This window comes from Spermophilus citellus, assembly GCF_964194105.1.
Source record: "Spermophilus citellus genome assembly, chromosome: 3".
Taxonomy (NCBI): Eukaryota; Metazoa; Chordata; class Mammalia; order Rodentia; family Sciuridae; genus Spermophilus; species Spermophilus citellus.
Window position 1 is genome coordinate 166,766,161 of NC_138184.1, and position 23,398 is coordinate 166,789,558.

Consider the following 23,398-nt stretch of genomic DNA (forward strand, 5'->3'; position numbering starts at 1 on the left):
TATGATGGATTCACCTTCTGGCATCAAACCAGGTGTGTTCTGTTTCTTTTGCCAACTATTTCCATCATTAGCATTCCTACACTCCCAAGGCCCAGCTTTTCTAATTCCACAAATACTCAAGAAGGGGATGTCTGGGCATTTGTGTGTTTAATTTAATGAATTTCTTTCAGATTGCCTTCTGAAACAGTTGCATTCTTTAATCTCATTAAGATAATTACACCTTTAATAAACAAGCTCCTTTTCTCATCTCATCCTAGTAATAGCATTCTCACATCACAGAGTGGGAATAAGCTGGATGGAGCACACCATCTAGAAAGTATGATCTTCCTTGGAGAGGTCAGGGTCTCCTGATCCTATATCCATTTAACACATGGCATTTTCTGGCTTTCATACTTTTTTTTAATATGATGAGAAGTAATATTGCATTCTTGTTTTAATTTGCACTTCTAATCACTAATGAATCTAAATGTTTTTTAATTTACCTGTAGCAGTTTTAGACTTGCTCCTCTGTGAATTACCTTTATTTTACTAATTGCCAAGTTATTTCTAATTTTTCTATTATAATCTTTTTATTTTTATAACTAATATTGAACATAAAGGTAACATACTAGATGCTGGGAAAATACATGTGGAAAGAAGAAAATGAGCTCGGACATGAGCTTTGGTGTGATGTATGTTTGAATACAGTGACCTGTAAGAATTTTGACTGTTAACTAAATAATTGTAACAATAAGGTGTTTTGATTTAATGGTAAATATTAAACAAACCAAGTGGTAATGTAACATGAAATTTTGTATCATAAAGTTAAGACTGGCTTGAACTAGTTTGAGGAACATTCAAAATTCATCATGGAATTAGGAGTACATATACAAGAGAATATCTTATTGTTGATTGTTTTTAAATTCTATAATTATATAATAATTGTCTTTTTTCTTTTTAGTGTTTTGTAACACATTTTTTTTTATTGATTGTTCACAACATTACAGAGCTCATGATATATCGTCTTTCATACATTAGACTCAACTGGGTTTTGAACTCTCATTTTTACCCCCAGATAGAGATTGCAGAATCACAACTGTTACATACTCACAATATTACATAATGGCATATTAGTGACTGTTGTATTCTGCTACCTTTCCTATCCCCTACTATCCCCCCTCCCCTCCCCTCCCCTCCCATCTTCCCTCTCTACCTCCTCTGCTGTTGTTCAATTCTCTCCCCTTTTTCCCCCCCTCCCCTTGCCCCTCATAACCTCTTATAATTTTGTGTATTATTGAAGGTCTCCTACCATTTCCATATGCTTTCCCTTCTCTCTCCTTTTCTCTCCCCCCATTCGTCTTTGTTTACTATTAGTCTTTTCCTCATGCTCTTCCTTCCTATTCTGTTCTTAGTTGCTCTCTTTATATCAAAGAAGACATTTGGCATTTGTTTTTTAGGGCTTGGCTAGCTTCACTTAGCATAATCTGCTCTAATGCCATCCATTTCCCTGAAAATTCTAAGATTTTGTCATTTCTTAGTGCTGCATAATACTCCATTGTGTATACATGCCACATTTTTTTATTCATTCATCTATTGAAGGGCATCTAGGTTGGTTCCACAGTCTAGCTATTGTGAATTGTGCCGCTATAATCATTGATGTGGCCGTATCCCTATAGTGTGCTCTTTTAAGGTCCTCAGGGAATAGTCCAAGAAGGGCGATAGCTGGGTCGAATGGTGGATCCATTCCCAGCTTACCCAGGAATCTCCATACTGCTTTCCAAATTGGCTGCACCATTTTGCAGTCCCACCAGCAGTATACAGGTGTACCCTTTTCCCCACATCCCCACCAACACTTATTGTTGTTTGACTTCATAATGGCTGCCAATCTTACTGGAGTGAGATGGTATCTTAGGGTGGTTTTGTTTGCATTTCTCTGATTGCTAGAGATGGTGAGCATTTTTTCATGTACGTGTTGATTGATTGTATATCCTCCTCTGAGAAGTGTCTGTTCAGGTCCTTGGCCCATTTGTTGATTGGGTTGTTTGTTATCTTATTGTTTAATTTTTTGAGTTCTTTGTACATTCTAGATATTAGGGCTCTATCTAAGGTGTGAGGGGTAAAAATTTGTTCCCAGGATGTAGGCTCTCTATTTACCTCTTTTATTGTTTCTCTTGCTGAGAAAAAACTTTTTAGTTTAAGTAAGTCCCATTTGTTTATTCTTGTTATTAACTCTAGGGCTATGGGCGTCCTATTAAGGAATTTAGAGCCTGACCCCACTATATGTAGATCGGAGCCAACTTTTTCTTCTATCTGACGCACCGTCTCTGATTTGATATCTAGCTCCTTGATCCATTTTGAGTTAACTTTTGTGGATGGCGAGAGAAAGGGATTCAATTTCATTTTGTTGCATATGGATTTCCAATTTTCCCAGCACCATTTGTTGAAGATGCTATCCTTCCTCCATTGCATGTTTTTAGCTCCTTTATCAAATATAAGATAGTTGTAACTTTGTGGATTAGTTTCTGTGTCCTCTATTCTGTACCATTGGTCCACCTGCCTGTTTGGGACCAGTACCATGCTGTTTTTGTTACTATTGCTTTGTAGTACAGTTTGAACTCTGGTATCGCTATACCTCCAGATTCACTCTTCCTGCTTAGAATTGCTTTTGCTATTCTGGGTCTTTTGTCTTTCCATATGAATTTCATGATTGCTTTATCTATTTCAATAAGAAATGCCGTTGGGATTTTGATTGGCATCGCATTAAACCTGTAGAGAACTTTGGGTAATATCGCCATTTTGATGATGTTAGTTCTGCCTATCCATGAACAGGGTACATTTTTCCATCTTCTGAGATCTTCTTCTATCTCTCTCTTTAGGGTTCTGTGGTTTTCATTGTATAGATCTTTCACCTCTTTTGTTAGGTTGATTCCCAAGTATCTTATTTTCTTTGAGGATATTGTGAATGGAGTGGTTTTCCTTATTTCCATTGCAGAGGTTTTGTTGCTGATATACAGGAATGCCTTTGATTTATGAGTGTTGATTTTATAACCTGCTACTTTGCTGAATTCATTTATTAACTCTAGCAGCTTCTTTGTAGACCCTTTTGGGTCTGTTAGGTATATTATCATGTCATCCGCAAATAGCGATAATTTAATTTCTTCTTTTCCTATTTTTATGCCTTTAATTTCTTTTGTCTGTCTAATTGCTCTGGCTAGTACTTCGAGAACTAAATTGAATAGAAGTGGTGATAGAGGGCATCCCTGTCTTGTTCCAGATTTTAGAGGGAATGCCTTCAGTTTTTCTCCGTTTAGGATGATGCTAGCCTGAGGTTTAGCATATATAGCTTTTACAATGTTGAGGTAAGTTCCTGTTATCACTAGTTTTTCTAGTATTTTGAACAAAAAGTGATGCTGTACTTTGTCAAATGCTTTTTCTGCATCTATCGAGATGATCATATGGTTCTTGTCTTTAAGTCTGTTGATGTGGTGAATAGCATTTATTGATTTCCGTATATTGAACCAGCCTTGCATCCCAGGGATGAATCCTACTTGATCATGGTGCACAAGTTTTTTGATATGTTTTTGTATTCGATTCGCCAGAATTTTATTGAGAATTTTTGCATCCAAGTTCATCGGAGATATTGGTCTATAGTTTTCTTTCTTTGAAGTGTCTTTGTCTGGTTTTGGGATCAGAGTGATGTTGGCCTCATAGAATGAATTGGGAAGAGCTCCTTCTTTTTCTATTTCTTGAAATAGCTTGAAAAGTATTGGTATTAATTCTTCTTTGAAGGTTTTGTAGAACTCCGCTGTATACCCATCCGGTCCAGGGCTTTTCTTGGTTGGTAGTCTTTTGATGTCTTCTTCTATTTCTTCCTTTGTTATTGGTCTGTTTAAATTGTGTGTTTCTTCCTGTCTCAATCTGGGCAGATCGTATGCCTTAAGAAATTTATCGATATCTTCACTATCTTCTATTTTATTGGAATACAGGGTTTCAAAATACTTTCTAATTATCTTCTGTATTTCTGTAGTGTCTGTTGTGATATTGCCTTTTTCATCCCATATATTGGTAATTTTAGTTCTCTCTCTTCTTCTCTTCGTTAGCATGGCTAAGGGCCTGTCTATCTTATTTATTTTTTCAAAGAACCAACTTTTAGTTTTATCAATTTTTTCAATGGTTTTTTTTTGTTTCAATTTCATTGATTTCTGCTCTAATTTTAATTATTTCTTGTCTTCTACTACATTTGCTGTTGTTTTGCTCTTCCTTTTCTAGGTTTTTGAGGTGTAGTGTGAGTTCATTTATTTGTTGGTTATTTCTTTTTTTGAGGAAAGAACTCCAAGAAATGAATTTTCCTCTTAAAACTGCTTTCATTGTGTCCCATAGATTCCGGTATGTTGTGTCTGTATTATCATTTGTCTCTAATAATTTTTTCATCTCCTCCTTTATGTCTTCTGTAACCCATTGATCATTCAGTAACATATTGTTCATTTTCCATGTGATGTAGGATTTTCCCTTCCTTCTTTTATCATTGATTTCCAATTTCATTCCATTGTGATCAGATATGGTGCATGGTATTATCTCCACGCCTTTATATTTACTAAGCGTTGCCTTATGGCATAATATATGGTCTATCTTTGAGTAGGATCCATGTGCTGCTGAGAAGAACGTGTATCCACTTGATGATGGTTGATATATTCTATATATGTCGGTTAAGTCTAGGTTATTGATTGTGCTGTTGAGTTCTATAGTTTCTTTATTCAGTTTTTGTCTAGAGGATCTGTCTAATGGCAAGAGCGGTGTGTTGAAGTCACCCATAATTATTGTGTTATGGTCTATTTGACTCTTGAACTTGAGGAGAGTTTGTTTTATGAACGTTGCAGCTCCATTTTTGGGGGCATACAAATTGATAATTGTTATGTCATGTTGGTGGATGGTTCATTTTAACAGGATATAGTGTCCTTCTTTATCCTTCTTGATTAACTTAGGTTTAAAGTTGATTTTGTTCGATATGAGTATGGCTACTCCTGCTTGCTTCCGAGGGCCATGTGAGTGGTATGATTTTTCCCAACCTTTTACCTTCAGCCTGTGTATGTCTTTTCCTATCATATGAGTCTCTTGAAGGCAGCATATTGTTGGATTTGTTTTTTTGATCCAGGTTACTAGCCTATGTCTCTTGATTGGTGAGTTTAGGCCATTAACATTTAAGGTTACAATTGAGATATGATTTGTACTTCCAGTCATGCTTCTTTATTTATTTATTTTAGTTTGGCTGGTTTTACTTTTTGGTTATTTTCCTCCCCCTTTATTGAGACACCTCCTGCTGTTAGTTTTGGGCACTATTTTTCAATTCCTCTTCTTGTAGTATTTTGCTCAAAATGCTTTGCAATGCTGGTTTTCTTGCTGCGAATTCTTTTAGCTTTTGTTTATCGTGAAAGATTTTAATTTCATTGTCAAATCTGAAGCTTAATTTTATTCTTGGTTGGAATCCATTATTTTTCAGCATTTGAAATACATTGTTCCAGGATCTTCTCGCTTTCAAAGTCTGTGATGAGAAATCAGTCGTTAACCTAATTGGTTTACCCATGAATGTAATCTGCCTCTTTTCTCTCGTAGCTTTTAATATTCTCTCCTTGTTCTGTACATTGGCTATCTTCATAATTACATGTCTTGGAGTTGGTCTGTTATGGTTTTGAATGTTTGGGGTCCTGTAGGCTTCCAGGATTTGGCAATCCATTTCATCTTTCATCTCTGAGAAGTTTTCTAGAATTATTTCATTTAATATGCTGTCCATTCCTTTGGTTTGAGTCTCTGTGCCTTCTTCTATCCCGATGACCCTCAAATTTGGCTTTTTTATGACATCCCATATCTCTTGAATAGATTGTTCATGGGATTTAAGCATTTTTTCTGTGTTGACTATATTCTTTTCAAGTTGATAAACCTTGTCTTCATTATCTGATGTTCTGACTTCTACTTGATCAAGTCTGTTTGTAATATTCTCGTTTGAGTTTTTAATTTGGTTTATATTTTCCTGCAATTCTAGGATTATTGTTTGATTTTTTTTTAAGATCTCTATCTCCTGGTAGAGCTCATTCTTTGCCATTTGAATTTGTTTGTTTAATTCGTTTTCAAAATATACTTTTATTGCTTGGACTTGCTGTCTCATGTCTTCCCTAATATTCCTTTCCATTTGAGTTAGGTAGGCCTTGAGTTCATTCCCTATCCCTGCTTCTGATGTTTCTATGTCCTCCTGTAGAATTAAGTTGTCCTGTATTGTTTGTACTCCTTTTTTCCCTTGTTTTCTCGTGTTGTCCACGTTACTTTCCAGCTCTATTTGTTACGCGGACAGTGGGTGAACTGTCGCCGGCGGGCCTGCGGTTTCCAGCCGCCCAGTCGCGAGGGCCTGGCCTCTAGTCCCCTAGTTTCTCCTGTTAGTTTTGGTTTCTCCTGCTAGACCAGATTTCCCCTGGGTGATGGCTCTCGGCAGTTCAAACTGTACTCTGGACCTGCCGTTTGTTGGGTGTGGAGGGTGTCTATTGGGGACCCCGGCACTCTATTATTTTGTTCCCGTTGTGGGGGATAGAACTGTACCGCTTCCTTCCCCCTCTGAAATCCCGTACTCATCCCAGGGGTCAGTGCGGGCTCATCCAGCAGGATTCCACAGAATCGCAGCCACTTTTCTCCCTGCTTGCTAATTAATTACTTCTCTGTGGCGCCCCGCCTTCTGTAGTCGTGGGGAAGGCAGGGCGAATCAGTCAGCCCGGATCCCCGGGGTCGCACAATTGGCTATTGGGATCCCTGGCACTCTATCGTTTTGATTTTTTCTGCTTGCCCCTCCCCCAGCGCTGGCTAGACAGGTTTCGTTTTGGCTGCTGATGGGAGGGGGAGTTGAAGGTCAGGTGTCTCTAGTTTCCCCCTAGTCTTTATGCGGGCTCACTCTGATACTCCCTCCCCCGGAAAGCCTAGGAGAGCCTAGGAGACACAGACCTGTTTTATTGTTGCAGTCTGTCGGAGAGTGGCGGTGGATACTTCAGCTCTCCAAGATGGTGGCCGCTGATTGCCTTGGAGGGGTTTCCGTTGTGGGGGACGGGACTGTATCGCTTCCTTCCCTGTCTGAAATCCCGTACTCAGCCCAGGGGTCAGTGCGGGCTTGGCCGGCGGGGTTCCACCGAATGGCAGCCACTTTCCTCCCTGGTTGCTAATTAATCACTTCTCTCTCGTAACACATTTGGTTTGAGAATTTGAGCAACAAATCCTGTCGCTGGTGTTATAAATTCCACAAAAATCCACATTTTCTCTTAGTATTCCTACGGGAAGCTGTTACATTAGGTACCATCTATCTGTTCACTTGCACACTTGAAAAACTGTTCAACAAACATTTGGATATAGGAAAAATGTGAATGATTGCTCACAATAATAAATTTTATAATTTGTGTGTATACTATCTTTTAGAATATTTTTCTAAAACAGTATATAAAGTATTTTAAGATTGAAAATACATTCAAAGTTATTAAATGAAAAAATATTACTTAATTGAATTTCCAAAGAGCATAGGGATTTTCAACAATTTTTCCATGCATTTTAAATTATAGGATTTTTACAATTAACAAATGTATTTCAAATATTTTGAAGTCAGGTAGTCTCCTACTTTGTTCTTTTAGATCAAGATGGCCTTGGCAATTTGGGATTTTTTTTTTTTTTTGGTGTGTGTGTGTGTGTGTGTTTTCACATAAATTTTAGAACTGTCTTTTTCTAGTTCTGTAGAGAATGTTGTTGGTATTTTGATAGGAATTGCATTGAACCTATATATTTCTGTGGAAATGTCATATGACATTTTAACAATATTCATTCTTCAACCATGAGCATGAGATTTCTTTCCATTATTCTTTTGTATCCTTTTCAAATTCTTTCATAAATAACTTTCATTCTAGAGGTCTTTCACCTCTTTGGGTAAATTTATTAATATTATTTTTTTAGCTACAGTAAATGGAATTGCTTTCTTGTTTTCTGTTTCAGATAATTCACTTCTGGCATGTAACATTACTACTGATTTTTATAGGTTGCTTTTGTGTCCTGCAGCTTTGCTGAATTTGTTTCTTAGTCCTAATAGTTTTTTGATGGAGTTTTGGGGGTTTTCAATATATAAAATCATGTCATCTGTGAACTATGAGAATTTGATTCTTTATTTTCCAATTTAGATATTCTTTATTTCTGGAATACTCTGGCTAGGATTCTGCATACTATGTTGAATACAAGTAGTGAAAGAGAACATCCTTGTCTAGTTGAGTTTTTCCCTGTTAGTGTAATGTTAGCTATTGGCTTAACATGAGTGATCTTTATTACGATGTGTCCTGGTTTTTTCTTTGTTTTTATCATGAAGAGATAATAAATGTTTTTAAATGTCATTTCTATATCCATTGAGATGATTATAAAGTTTTTGTCCTTTATTCCATTGATGTGATGTATCAAGGATATCTTTTAAAGTTTTGTATTTAATTCTCACAACTTCTATAACCATTTTATGAAATGAATACAGGGTGATTTGTACTTTTCATTCATTATTTAGTACGGTTCTTGCAGGATTTGTAGGTATACAAACAATGGAAAGGGTAAGTATTGGGTAACTGTTCCAGTCATCACCTTTCTTACAGGGTTTCATCATGGGTACCAAACCCAGACTTTAAAAAAAAACAACAATGGGGCTGGGATTGTGGCTCAGAGGTAAAGCACTCACCTAGCACAGGTGGGACCCGGGTTCGGTTCTCAGCACCACATAAAAATAAAAGGCATTGTGTTGTGTCCATCTATACCTAAAAAATAAATAATAAAAAAACCCGACAACAACAAATGATAATCTTTTGAACTCCAGCACTGTATCAACTCTGGGGAGAAACTGAATGGAAAAGAAGTTCAGCTGGCCTGTTTTAACAGAGATGCAGATCAAATAGTTCATGGTCCCCGATAGGTATCAAGGCAAAACCCCAATTATCTATAAATTTTTGGCAATATTGAAAAAAATAAGTATTGCTTATGAGCAGTACTGGATGGTTTTCCTTCCTATGACTAGATGCATTTTTTTGTCATTTCACTGAATAATCATTTTTTTTTAAATTTGCTCTTTATTTCAATATATAAAGAAGTGGGTAAATTCAACAGAAAAATAATGAAGATATATGATTATTTCTTTCAATAAAATATGCTTCTGCAAAAAAGTGACAATGCAATTTCTGAATTATAGCAGCATTAATTTGTTTCAATTCAGAATCATCTGTTTATAAATGTACTTTTTGTCCAAATTTTAAAAAGTGCTTTGCTTTCCTCTCTCAGTGTGCCATAGTTTTTTTTCTAGAGGTGTTGTCACTGTCTTTTATATAATTTTCTCATTTTATGTGTACAACAGCCTTGGATTATTGAAATAAACCTAAGGCCCAACTGAAGATAAAGTTTTCTTGGAGTAAGTTATAGAAAAGTCATTTTGTTTGTGTTACTGTGAGCCTTTTTATGGTCTTCTTTTGGTATTTCATTGGAGTGGTAAAGCATTTCTCTTACTTGATTGCAACTTATAATCTGCTTTCTTTGAATGTATATCATAATTATTAAAACTTTTAAATACGTGTTTAGAATTTTCCATTAAAGCCCGTAGTGAACAATATGGAAAAGGGAAAAGCTCATTAAGAACTTACTTGTTTAACAATTATTATTTTATTTAGATTATGGCATAGACACATTTTTTTCAGGTAAAGCTGGTTAACATTCTCAAATATTTTGGCACTGTGTGGGATGATTTCATCTTTATATGTCCAGCTCACATACCCACATATTAGTTCCATGTGAGTCATGCCAAATGTGTACCCTAAATTATTTTGGCGGCTCAAATACAATGGACCAAAGAAACTAGGTGTAAACTGTTTAAATATCAATGATGTAACTATTTTACTTTTTTTGGTATGGAATTATCTTTTTAGGTAAAGAGGAAAAATAAAATACCCTGGCCAGGCAAGGCCAGCTACATAATTTAAGGGACTCTGTGCAAAATGAAAATGTGGGTTGTTTTTCATACATTATTTTAAAAATTTTTAGATGGCAACAGCCTCAAGCATGGAGCCTTTCTGAGTACAGGCCCTTAACTGTACAAGTCACAGACCCACAGGCTGTTTTTCCTAAGACATTCCTGCTCCTGCATTCAGGAATAGCTGACATGCAGCAACGAAAAAGATACAAAGTAAAATCTGTTTTAAAAAAAAAAAAAAAAGAGAGAGAGAGAGAGAGAGAAGGTACAGCAGTTTCTGGAGAGATTTTAACAAGAAAATCTTGATGACTTTTTTTCTGTCACTACCATTCCATGATAGAATATGGAAGTTCATGCTTTTCTAGTAGTTTGCTCCCCAGGGGCAAATTATATGGATAGTTGTAACTGTTCGTTTTCTAAACAAAATTGGTCCAAGCAATATATATTCAATGTTTTCTTGATAGCAGTGTGAACAGAATGCATGTGTTTGCTAACATGTATAGGTTTTCAAAGGCAAAATTGTGCATGTTGTATTAAATATATTTTGTGTTCTCACATAAGTTGATGAAATCAAACTACAAAATGTTCCAGAGAAGTTTGAGATGATGTTCTCTGAAATGGTGTGCCGAGTTGACTTTTAAATACAAAGAAATGTCTTCTATGCCCTGTGGACCCAGAATAGAGATAGCTTACATGTTTAATTTTATACTCAAATTTCTCTTTTTAGGGATGCAAGTATTGGAGTGGAATGGAATTCCCTTAACTTCTAAAACATATGAAGAAGTACAGAGTATCATTAGTCAGCAAAGTGGGGAAGCAGAAATATGTGTAAGACTGTGAGTTTTTCCCCATCTTTCTGTTTCCATTTTTTGGCTATTCATGGCTCTTTTAATTTAAAATTGTTAAGGTGGAACCTTTGCCAGTCAGCAAGATTTCCAGTAATTAGAAATTAAAGTGAATACAAAGTTCATAGATTTTTGGTTCAGAATCTAAGTCTAAAGCATAGACAGAATTCAGCTAATTTAGTTTCTGATTATGTCAATAGCTCTCCCCTTTCATGCTGTTATTGAAACACGCTTCATTTAAAAGAAAGCCTAAGCCCATTTAGATTTCATGGATGTGTGTTGTTATCTCAAATGAACTTACATTTAATCCATAAAGATTTCACCTTAAATAATCATTTTTGTCAGCTCTGACTTTTAAAAGCATTGCAAATATATATTGGTTTAGAAGGGTGAGCATGCTTTGAAGTTGCTTTATGTCATTAACCACTTCTCATTTACCTACTGAAAAAAAATGAGGGTAGCTGGAAAAAGTGTCCTTTGTCTCAGGCTTGCTCAATTTCTTTCTGAATGTTATGTCTTAATTTTTAGGGATCTCAATATGCTATCAGATTCAGAAAATCCTCAGCACCTGGAACTTCATGAGCCACCAAAAGCTGGTAGGTAGAAGCAATCTGCTTTCAACTATAGATTAAGATGTAGATAGAGAAGCAGTTGTAGAGGCAAATGTAGCTGTAGATGAAGATATAAATAGATATTGATAAAGTAATAGATTTCTATTTAAATTTTAACAAAATCAAAAACACTATAGCTATGTTTTTAACATTCTGGGGTAGTACATGTTTGCCTGTTAAACTCAGTAAGAAATTCATATGAAATTCTTTCTGTGTGAGTCCACATTTTTAATCTTTTAAATATAAATTCATTTTGTGAAAGTAATCCATGTAGCCATTTTCTTTTGATTTTATATAATTTTTAGTTAATACTTATTTTACTTATTTCTTTTCAATATAACTGTTTTGTTTTGGTTTGATGATAGTGGGGATTGAACCCAGGGTCTTGTGCATGCTAAGATGCTAAGCAAGTGCTGTATCACTGCAATGCACGCCCAGCCCTATAACTGACATTTGAAACACTTATTCCAGATCCTTTTGGTTGCTTTTTATAATAAATAAAAATCAACACATAATTTCATAAGTAGATAATGTAAAACTTACTTAACTCTTTCTTAGATAACAAATGTACACATTTATTAGATTTATTGTAAGACTAAAAGTATCACTTTTTCCTGTATTTAACTTTTATCAATTACTTCCTATGATTAAAGTGACAATTCTAAAGTCTGGGTTTAAAAAATATGCACTAAACAGACCAAGTACTATAGGAATTTTAACACATTTATTAATGTTAATATTCTCCGTAAGATTTCCCCCTTAAAAAGGGATGCATAAGTTTAGAGAAGGAAAAGAATCTGATGATACAAGTGAATTTTGGTGAATAAAATATCATGTCATTCATAGTTTTTTACATAAAACATTAAAAACATTTCTCTGAAGATGATAGGCACTTCTGTGTTCCTCTGTAATACAGCATGATGTCACTTTTTCTGGGTCTTCTAAATTTCCTCAGAAATTGATCCAGAGTGTTGCAATTAAGTTGATTTAATTTTGAAACCTTAGCTTAGTTTATAAGTCACAGTTTGCATTTTATCACATAGGACTTCAATAAGTTCCACAAAATTAAGTACTTATGAAATAGAGAAGTATGTAAAACTGTTTCATTTTGTTGTAGTGGACAAAGCGAAATCCCCAGGGGTTGATCCTAAACAGCTGGCAGCAGAGCTCCAAAAGGTTTCACTACAACAGTCACCTCTGGTCATGTCCTCCGTGGTTGAGAAGGGATCTCATGCTCATTCGGGTCCCACATCAGCAGGATCCAGTTCTGTTCCCAGCCCTGGGCAGCCTGGGTCACCCTCAGTGAGCAAAAAGAAGCACAGCAGCAGCAAGGTGAGAAGTGTTCAGTGTAACCTCTGAGTCACTTTTCTGAGCTCTTGACTCAGACCAGGGGACAGGAAATAAAACATCATTTTCTAAAGTGATTTTCTTGTGATATCTCATTTCCTATGATCTTGTGGTACAAAAACCATTTTTCCTTTTCTGACTGTGTAACTGATCAAGATGTATCAAGATGATTTATGTCCACCTCTCAAAATATTTCAGTAATGATTATCATGAGGAATTTGAAAATGTATCAGATGTTTCATATCTTCTGGTTATATCTCTTTATTGTTGTATGAATCTGAGCTTTGTGTGGAAGACATTGGCTTTACAACTATTTTGGAAAGAAAAGTTAAACATTACATAAGATTTATAATGTAAGTAAAAAGTAAAAAACAAAAATGTATAGAGATAAGGAAAATTTAGGACAATAAGAAACAATACTATCACCAGTTTGAATTTTACCCACATTTCCACACTAATCAATTTTTTTTAATAATGTACATCTTCATTTGAAACAAATGCTTCTAATACCATTATTTTAAAATTGCAGGGAGTTAAAAGGGAACACAAATTTAACTTTTTATCCTTATAAAATAAGATCACAATGAAGACAATTTATAAATTATCTAATTCTGTCACTCTTTTGTTTAAAAAGCATCCCTTCTACCTGGAATCTCCTCTGCCCCATTTCTTTCTTTGGCCATATTTTACCTGTTCTATAAGGGCTGAGTCAAATGTTTGCCTTGGGAAATTATCATAGTAAGCACAATGTTGTCAAATATTGACTAATATTCTTGCAATAAGCAATGTATTTATTTAGGGTTTCCAAACTATCCCCATTTTCCTCAGATATTTTCAATGCCACATGCTCTATACTCAAGATGCAAAGATGGAAAAATCCCTCCATACCAGGTAGACCAATGAGTGGTTCTTGAAGCAAGCTCCCAGTCCAGGAGCATCAAATTTTGCATTTCTAACAAGTTTCACCTGGGAACTTGTTAGAAATTCAAAATTTTGACCCCCAACCCCTGACCTACTATATCAGAAACTCAGGAAATGGGATTCAGAGACACTTGGGTTTTAGTAGGTTCTCCAAATGGGTATGATGCCTCTTGAACTTTGAGAAGTGCTGATCTAATTACTAGTGAAAAATAATTTGTCAAATTCAGTGAAGGTATAAAGTTGGAAGCCACTAAGATGTAGAGTGAGCACTCCTGGAGAATAGTTAGGAAAGCTGGTGTTTAATGGAACAACATTGGTAACAGGGAAAAGGGGCGAACATTCCAAGCAGAGAGTGCAGCATGAAGAAAATCTCACAAACAGAAAGTTGCCTACATAGGTGTACAGAATCTAGAAAGGTAAGAGAGTTGAAGCCTAAACAATCAAAATTTGGAGAATATTGTAGATTGTTCCTAACCTTTCTATTACCATTTGCAGGTAATAAAGAGCCAGTGATGGGCTTTAAGCAAAAATATATGAGGACCAGAAATCTTTGCATATTGTGGTCTTTCCCTAACATCAGATGATTCTTTTCCTTCCTCCCTCCAAAGTGCAAAATGCTTTATATGTCTCTTAAGATAATTTATATTTTAATTGTAATTACTTGTTTGCTTGTTTAACCCTCACAGTTGGGCTACAAACTCCATAAGAGTTAACAACCACTTCTTATTTACATATTAATTTATATCACCTTAAACTCATAGCTGAGTAAATTGCACAGAAAAAAAGCAAAATAAATAAATATTTGTGAATGAAAACATCAGTGGTCACTTGTGAACCTGATGAGTATTATGAGAGAACAAAGTTGACTTATTGTAATATTTCAACATCTTACGTGATGATTAAAAGATTAAAATAGTTGTATTGGAACATTAAGGAAATCACACTGAAGTTTTATGATATTCAGCAGTTCTTTTCTATGTCAAGTATGTGGGTGTATGTAGTATTACAGTATTTTTGCTGAAATGCTAAGTTGTAGGGCTACACTATCTAATAAAGTAGCTCCTCGTCACTTGTGGCTAGTCCTAATGAGAGCTGCTCTCTATATAAATTTCAGGTGACAGATATTTCAAAGATAGTATGAAGAAAGTGAATGTAAAATATTTTATTGCAATTTCATGTTGATATGTGAAATGATAATATTTTGAAAGAATGGGGATACATAAAACATGCTGTTAAAATTATTTCAATGTATATTTTTGTATTTTTAGTGTGACTACTAGAATATTTAAAATTACTTATGTGGCACACAGTAAAATCTATTGAATAATACTTGTATGGAGACTAGTCAACTCTACTGATAGTAATTTTAATCAAATCTTGTTATTTTGGATATATAATATATATATATATATATATATATATATATATATATATATTCTTTATTGAAAAACTGTACTCAATGTATGTTTTCACTGTAGAAGGGAGGGGCTATTATCTATCTTTTTTAGCACATATAGAGTTTATTAAAACATTTTTGTTAAGTGAATGAATGAATGAATAAATAAATAAAGTTAATGATATTTTTAACCCATTAACATGTAGTATGCATAAGAGGCAATACTTTTATTTGTTCCTCAAATCCTAAAATTAAAAACCATTATTTCGAGATTATTAAAACATCAAGTGATGATCTGAAGGTTATATGTTCGTAAATCAGGTTACAATATATCAAATATATGTTCATAAAATAATTTTGAAAATAATTTTAACTTCTTTAAGCTTCATTTGGTATGAGACTCTTTAAATATTAAATTATAAGCTCTATTAATGTAATACAATGTAATAAAACTAAAATATTTAAATCATAATTAGCATAATTTTATATATAAATATTAGAGCATATCTATTAGCATTTTATTATTTTATGCTTTTGGTTGACTTAACATATATCTGTTATGTACATTGTTATCATTTGTTTCAACTATATCCTGGGTAATGATCAAGTAAAGGTAATTAACATATCCATCACCATAAAGTTTTATCATTTCTTCGTGGTGAGTACATTTAGAATTCTATTAAATATTTTGAGGTATTTATTGCAATATTCTTAATTATATTCACCCTCCTATGCCATAGAACACTAGAGCTTATTCCTCCTGTTTAGCTGTAACATTATACACATGTACTAGCCACGCCCCTTCCCCTCACCCCATCTCCCTGCATCTCTGATAATCACCATTCTAATCTTAACTTCTATGAGGTCAACATTTTTAGATCCACATATGAGTATGATCATTCAGTATTTGTCTTTCTGTGAATCAGTTACTTTACTGACAAAATGGTCTCCAGTTCTATCCATGTTGTTACAAATGACAGGGTTTCATTCTTTTTTTAATGGCTGAATACCATTCCATTGTGTGTATGTACCACATTTTATTTACCCATTTATCAGCTGATGGGTACTTAGCTTGACACTGCCATATTTTGGCTACTGTGAATAATACTACAAATAAACACAGGAATGCAGATGTCTCTTCTACACACTGACTTCTTTTCCTAGGATATAACAGAATATTCAGATTGCTGGATTATGTGGTAGTTATAGTTTTTTTTAAATATATTTTTTAGTTTGTGATAGACCTTTATTTTATTTATTTATATGTGGTGCTGAGAATCGAACCCAGTGCCTCACATATGCCAGGCAAGTGCACTACCACTGAGCCACAGCTCCAGCTCTAATTTCTACTTTTTAATTTTGAGGAATCTCCATAATGCTTTTAATAATGGCTGGACTAATTTTGCATTCCCATCAACAGTGCATGAGATTTGTTTTTCTCTGCATACTCACCAGCACTTAACTCCATTATTTTTGATAATAGTCATTCTTACTTACTGAGTGAGGTGATCACTCATTGTGATTTTGATCTGCATTTTCATGATGATTATTCATATTGAACTCTTTTTCATGTCCCTGGACATATGTTTATCTTCTTTTTGAGAAATGTCTATTTAGGTCTGTTGATAATTCTTTAAATTAGGTTATTTGTGTTTTATTTTTGTTTTGTTTTGCTTTTGAGACTTTAGAGTTCCATTTATACTCTTGATAGTAATCTGTTAGATATATCGTTTGCAGATATTCTCCTTTCTGTAGATTGCCTCTTCGTTCTGTTAATTTTTCCCTTTGCCATGCATTTTAGTTTGATTTAATTTCATTTGTCTATTTTTGCTTTTATAGCCAGGTCCAATAGATATTGGCCTTTATTCTCCATAATTACAAATATCCATATATATATATATATATATATATATATATATATATATATATATATATATATATATATACACCAGAACCTCAGGACAACTAAAAATGACTCATTTGATTATTCTCCTCACTAAATATATTTCCATGGTCATATGTCAAATAGAGTATTCAAAGGGAAATCAAATGAAACAGTTTATCAGTAATCATTTTTTATTTTTACGTGGAGACCCTAGGGTGAGGGATTCTTATTCAGTTATTCCCCAACTATGTGTCAAGACACAAAGATTTATTTGTTCTATGAATCTTCGAATTTCTTTCTTCTAAAATTTTGAGATGTATAATGCATTATTATCAACTGTAGTCACCCTATTGTGCCTTAGAGCACTAAAAGTTCTTTCCGCTTGTCTAACTGTATTTTGGCTTCTGCTACTTGATCTTGCTTCCTCTTGCCCTCTTTTTGTTCTAGCCTCTATGAGATCAACTTATCAACTTATCTGTTATCTTTATGTGAATGAAAACATGCAGCATTAGTCTCTCTGCACCCCCATTAAATGCTAATTACCCTGATTTTATCATTATACATTGTATAATGTTTATTAAGTGCTTACCAGACTTCCATGCTGTATCCATAAATATGTAAATTATGCATCAACTGAAATTTTTTTAAAGTTAAATAAATAAAAAATAATTTTGATTTTTAAAAGGTTCAAGATATCTGATTTGAAGAAACTCTAAATCTTCAATTCCAATATAAATAGTAACAGGAATTAGTGTGAACCATTTTTTTCTCAAGATTTATTTGTCTTTTTTTTAATTGAAATAGAAAACTATTAAATGAATATGTGTTCAATAAATAATAGTTTATACTTTGGAGCCAGAGCACAGTTTGAGTTTTACTAAATGTAGTTTTTAAATAAACTAGTTGAACTAATAAAGGATATGTAACTTAGAAGATTTAACCCTCACCCCCATAACTTTATCAGTGATTACATAAGTGTTATTCTTTTGTTATTTCATAAAACAAGACTTCGAATAAAGCTATCTTCTTTTTAGTGCCCTCATTTCTAAAATAAATACAGAAGGGGAAAGATTTGCTTCTGTAAATTTCTCCTCTACATTGATATCACATTGCCTGAAAGTCTATTATAGATTTAGGATTGGAAACATCCTCTCTACTTTCTATAAATACTTCATGCAAATGTAACTAGTCAACAAGTGGTCATGAACTGCAGCATGAATTGCTTTCCTAAGGCTGTTTTAAAGGCTTATTTTTAAAAGAAATTATCAAATATATGAGAACTTATCTGTAATGGATAGAACTTTAATTAAGCATCATCCTCTAATAGGAAGCGACCACTTGGTGATTTACTCTGGGAGGGAGCAGGAAGTAGCTGAGTACCCAGCAAGCATAAAAAAGGACTTTTATTATTAAAACTTCTGTGCTCCTAGGCAGGTCTTGTGTAGAAACTCTTTTTCATTACTATATACATCTTTAAAACCTCTAAATACTTTAACAAAGTACTTTAAACCAAAAGTGTTCATTTTCCAAAGTAATTTAAAATATTGCTGGTATAAAATGACAGCTTCAAAACTGGCCTAGCAAAATTAAAAATAGATTTTATATATCTATTAAATTAAACTTGTATTGAGAAATATAAGTGGATCCTGTTATTCTGAAGCAACCAAATGGATGAAATATATTTTCCAGGCAGTGTGCTCTGAAAAAATAGAAATTAATTTCAGAATAAAGTTGAAATGATAAATTCTGTGAATAATTTATCTCTTAAAATAATGCGTGGTCTTTAATATTGCAGCCTACTGATGCAACAAAGGTTGTCTCTCATCCAATTACAGGAGAAATTCAGGTATGAAAGTTTTTAAAAAGTTGTCATTCTACCATCTTTTTTGACTGTTTTTACCACTGGTCTATGGAAACTGTAAATATAGTAGGATATTTCTTTTTCCACAACACATTAGAACTATTCAGGAAAAATTAAATTTTATAACAATATATTTATGTAAATTATGCTTTATAAAATCTAATTATACCTTTGGAATTCTCTACTTTGAAATCTGTCTGATGGCAGTGTCAATAATTTTTTGTGCTTCAGTGACTGTATACTTCTGAATATTTCAACTATAACCGATTTTCCCAGAAATCCAATCGTTTATCTTTAAGAGATTTACAAATCTAATTCTGCCTTTTTTTCTTTTTGATCAATAATTGCTAAACAATTGCTGAATGATTATTGTAGAGAAGCATTTTTCATACTGTAGGTAAAAGGACTTTATCATTTATGGAATTAATTGAAAAACTTTTGACTAGGAAAATAGAACAAAAATAGTATAGGTCACCATCATTTTAAAATATGTGGGTGTGTTTCTGTATTTGCATATTGTAAAAATGTTTTTCTTAGTGTGGATCATAGTAAGAAATATTAGAAAAATTATGCTTTAAGTAATAACACAAATAAATGGAGATGATAAGAAAGGACACAGAAAGAATTATCACAATAAATTAAGTTTGTAAATAGTGTCAGATAAGGAAAAGCAACACTCTTAGCTCAGTCTCCAACAAACTCTAGAGGAAATTTTCATAAACACCTTCACAAAAGATAACAAAGATATGGACTAACTTGAGGATAAGCATAGTGAAAGTGGGTGAGGGTGTTCCTGGAAGAAGAAGGAGTGCAAGGAAAGGCATGGCATTCAGAAAGTAAAAGAAGGAGATCAGCTGGGAGATAGGTTGAGGCTAAATTAGAAAGAACTTGGACACAGCAAGGGATATTAATTGCTACATAGTGTAGCCTGATGACTAACTAATTGCAGTGAAAGCAAGACTAATTAAAAAAAGTAATACAAATCCCTATGTAGTGACTACAATAAATACTGTGAAATGGAGTCATGAAGACCAAAATTATCAATTAAGCAATTATCTAGGCACATATAAATAAAAGCAAAAGTGGGGGGTGAGTGTGAAAATGGAGAAGTATAGAATGTGGACACCTTACTTACAAGTAAGTAGCAGGATAGAGCCTGATTTTTCATGTATTACAGATCTTGCTATCTATGCTCTTTCCCCACTTCTAGGAAGCATATATTTCACCTATCTTTCATCATTTCACATACCTTAAAGAGAATACTAGAATTTTTTAATCTGTCTCAATTTTTGTTTTAAAATTTTTGCCTTTGGACTATTATTCACCGAGTTTCCTTTGGGTTTATTGCTATTTTGTTATTTTTCTTCTTTTATTTGTCTTTTCCTTGAGCACCATGATTTGATTCTGTAGGTGAAATTTGTCCTAATAATATTATTCTTAAGGCTTAGGATATTTTCTTGAGGCAGTAATTTCAGTATTTTTTGTCTTTATCAAAACCTGATTCCAAATGGAATTTTATATAGAAAGCCAGATTATGAATCTGTAAGCATTGGAGCTGTGTGGCTGTGGTCACTGGCAGTATCCTCTTCTGTCTCAGAACTGAGCCCTGAATATCTCTAGATGTTCTTTAATGCCATAACAGCACATTTTGAAATGCACTCTCTTGGGGTAGCCTGCAAGTTTTCATTTCAATAAGGAATGGCTTTGGCACTTTACCAGTAAAAAGTGAACTCCAGGTCTGGCAGAAAAAGGAACGCTTCTCTCCATGATTTGGGAGCTGTACTAAATTTCAGGGAAATTAATTTTAGATAATTTATTATTCTATGTTTCAGTACCACATTATTATACACAATTTAAACTTCCCATTTATCTTCATTAGGGTCTACTACTTCATTATTCACATGGCTTTTATGATGATCATAGAGACTCTAGGCTTTTTTGGATTGAGTCAGTCAATTAAAGATTCATATTCTGCCAGGAAACTTAACTAGATTGAAATTATACTAAAATGAGGATTTATTTCAATTATAAAGTTTTAAATGCAGGGTTGACTCATTTAGTTGTCCCAGTTTTAATATAAACTCTGTATATCTATTTTGTATGGATTATAAGAAAATGTTAGTATTTTTATTTATGGATTTCCCCTTTGAATACAGATCTTTCTGTTTCTACTATTTGGTAAACAAAAGTACATCAAAAAGAACTAAGGCTTATTCTAAATGATGCCAAAAGAATCTTTTAATTATGAAAGAGAAAAAATAGCTTAATTATGATGTAATATGTCCACTTCTCAAATATTTGTTTGAATTATAAGTCTTTTACTATTCAATGACAATGTGCCACAGCCAATAAGCATCTCTGAGACCACTACTTTTATTTCTTCTTCAGCTTCTAAAATTAAACAACAAGATTAAATTTAAGTCTCTCACTATATAAGAAAAATAGGCAAAGAAAGACAGGCTATAGGTTTGATATCAATGCATGCAAAGGAGGAAGTGGTAAAATCTATACATTCTTAAATATTCTTACATCTCAGTATTGATATTATGTAACATTTGTGAAATACAAATAGCATTTTATAATAAATTTACCAGTTTCTTAGCTTCAAAATCCTGGTAATTGTAGTTATGAATATTAGCAATATGTAGTATTTTCCTAAGAGTGGAAATTTAGTGAAAAAGTAAAACTTGCATTTGTTGTATCATTTTCCTTTTAATGAACTTTAGATAGGCCAGGCTTTTCACTGTAAAAGAATGAACAGCATGTTTACTAAAAATTAAAATATGCCTGGGAGCTCCCAATTAAATTAAATCTTAAGTGATCTGTTTAGTTTCAAATCAAATGAAAATGAAGGTTGATGCTTCTTATTTATAAGATTATGAAAACACACTGGTAGAATATTGAGTGATAATGTATTTCGTGTTTAAATAAATTCATGGACTATTTTGCTGTCCCCTAAAGCTTCAAATCAACTATGACCTTGGGAATCTCATAATACATATTCTCCAAGCAAGAAACCTAGTCCCTCGAGACAACAATGGCTATTCTGACCCTTTTGTTAAAGTCTACCTTCTTCCAGGGCGAGGGTAAGTGAAGAAGCAATGTCTTTCAAGTACAAGAGCCCAGGATTCAAAAGCTCTGATTTCCAAAACCTCACCTCAATTTAGTACCCTTTCTTTAGTTTTGTCTACATGACAAAATTAAATTTCTAATTAGTAGATAATATGAAACTAAAAATTCATAATTAATCCTTAAAGAGTTCTGAAATAGCAGTAATCACAACTCAGGCATCCTCTGGAATAAATCAACATTTCAATTCTTGGAACCACTCTTGTGATGACCAATCAGGTTATGAAATCAGATAAGAAATTATCTGTGGTAGATGTAAAAAAATAGTTTTCATTTCCAAATTTATTTTAAAAATCTATATTTAGTTGCTGTTTTATAAATGAGTATATTTTCCAACATGTATGTTTTTAAATGGCTTGTTGATATGCCCCTATTTATATGTATATTTCCACACATTTTAAAAAATCAATGTTTTAAAAATAATAATAAGTAAGAACAATATCTGAGTGGTTGACTTGGGTAAGAAAATAAAAAATATCTCTGAATCTCTTTTGTGACATATACCTTGTTGACACGAAGTAAGTGCTTAGGGCTGAGCATGTTGCTGAGAACACATGTGCAGCATGTTTGAAGTCCTAAGTTCAATCCCCAGCACCAAATAAAATTAATAAATAAAAGATAAGTGCTCTTTCAAGATGTGTAATCTTCATATAATTAATGCTAATTTCAATGTTCTAACATGTGAATCACTACTCAAGGGTGCTTTCAAAACAGTGATTTGACCACTACAAATTGTTTTTATCTGAACAATTTATATAAGCCAAATTAGCATGATGAAATCATAAAGTAATCAACAAATGGAGGTATAATAAAAAGAAATCTTGGTTGGTAATTTGATGAAACAGATTTTATTTTTTCTTTATTTTTTTCTTTCAATTTGGGGAATTACATTTGAATATTACTTTTTGCTTGGAATATTTTAACTGTGGTATTATAGAAAAAGAGAACCTAGTACAGTGACCCACCATGTACCTATCTCTCATCTTCAAGAATTATTATTACTGGACAGTTTTGTTCCATGTTTACCCTCATGCACTCGCTCTACCCAGATTGTTTTGAAATAAATTTCATTTATTGTAACTTTCTATGCAAATATTTTAATGTACATATCTAAAAAATAAGGACTTTTAAAACAATCATAATAGCAATGTATAAACATAATTTTTAAATTTACCAATAATTTCTTATTTTCCCTGTTGATTCATAATATTTTCCTACTTGGTTGGGAACCTAATTGATATTTATAGAACACACTATCCATCAATAGCAACTTGCATATTCTTTTTAAGTACACATGGGGCATTCACCAAAACTATTTTCTCTACACACACACAAAAAAAAAGCGAACACTGAAATCCTACAAAATATGTTTTCTGTCTATAGTTGATTGTTTTGAATGGGATTCAAATAAGAGTCATACA

The 23,398-nt window shown here is 33.3% G+C and overlaps 1 protein-coding gene across 1 annotated transcript in view; it reads left to right on the top strand.

The window, feature by feature from the left end:
* PCLO (piccolo presynaptic cytomatrix protein) overlaps positions 1-23,398 on the top strand; it is a gene marked incomplete at both ends in the record, with an annotated part of 403,276 nt that overhangs the window by 295,993 nt on the left and 83,885 nt on the right. The window contains 5 exons of the mRNA XM_081287316.1: positions 10,710-10,818; positions 11,356-11,423; positions 12,556-12,770; positions 18,783-18,833; positions 21,810-21,934. Of these exons, the coding sequence (XP_081143442.1) occupies positions 10,710-10,818; positions 11,356-11,423; positions 12,556-12,770; positions 18,783-18,833; positions 21,810-21,934 (568 nt within the window). The remainder of the gene's footprint in view (positions 1-10,709; positions 10,819-11,355; positions 11,424-12,555; positions 12,771-18,782; positions 18,834-21,809; positions 21,935-23,398) is intronic.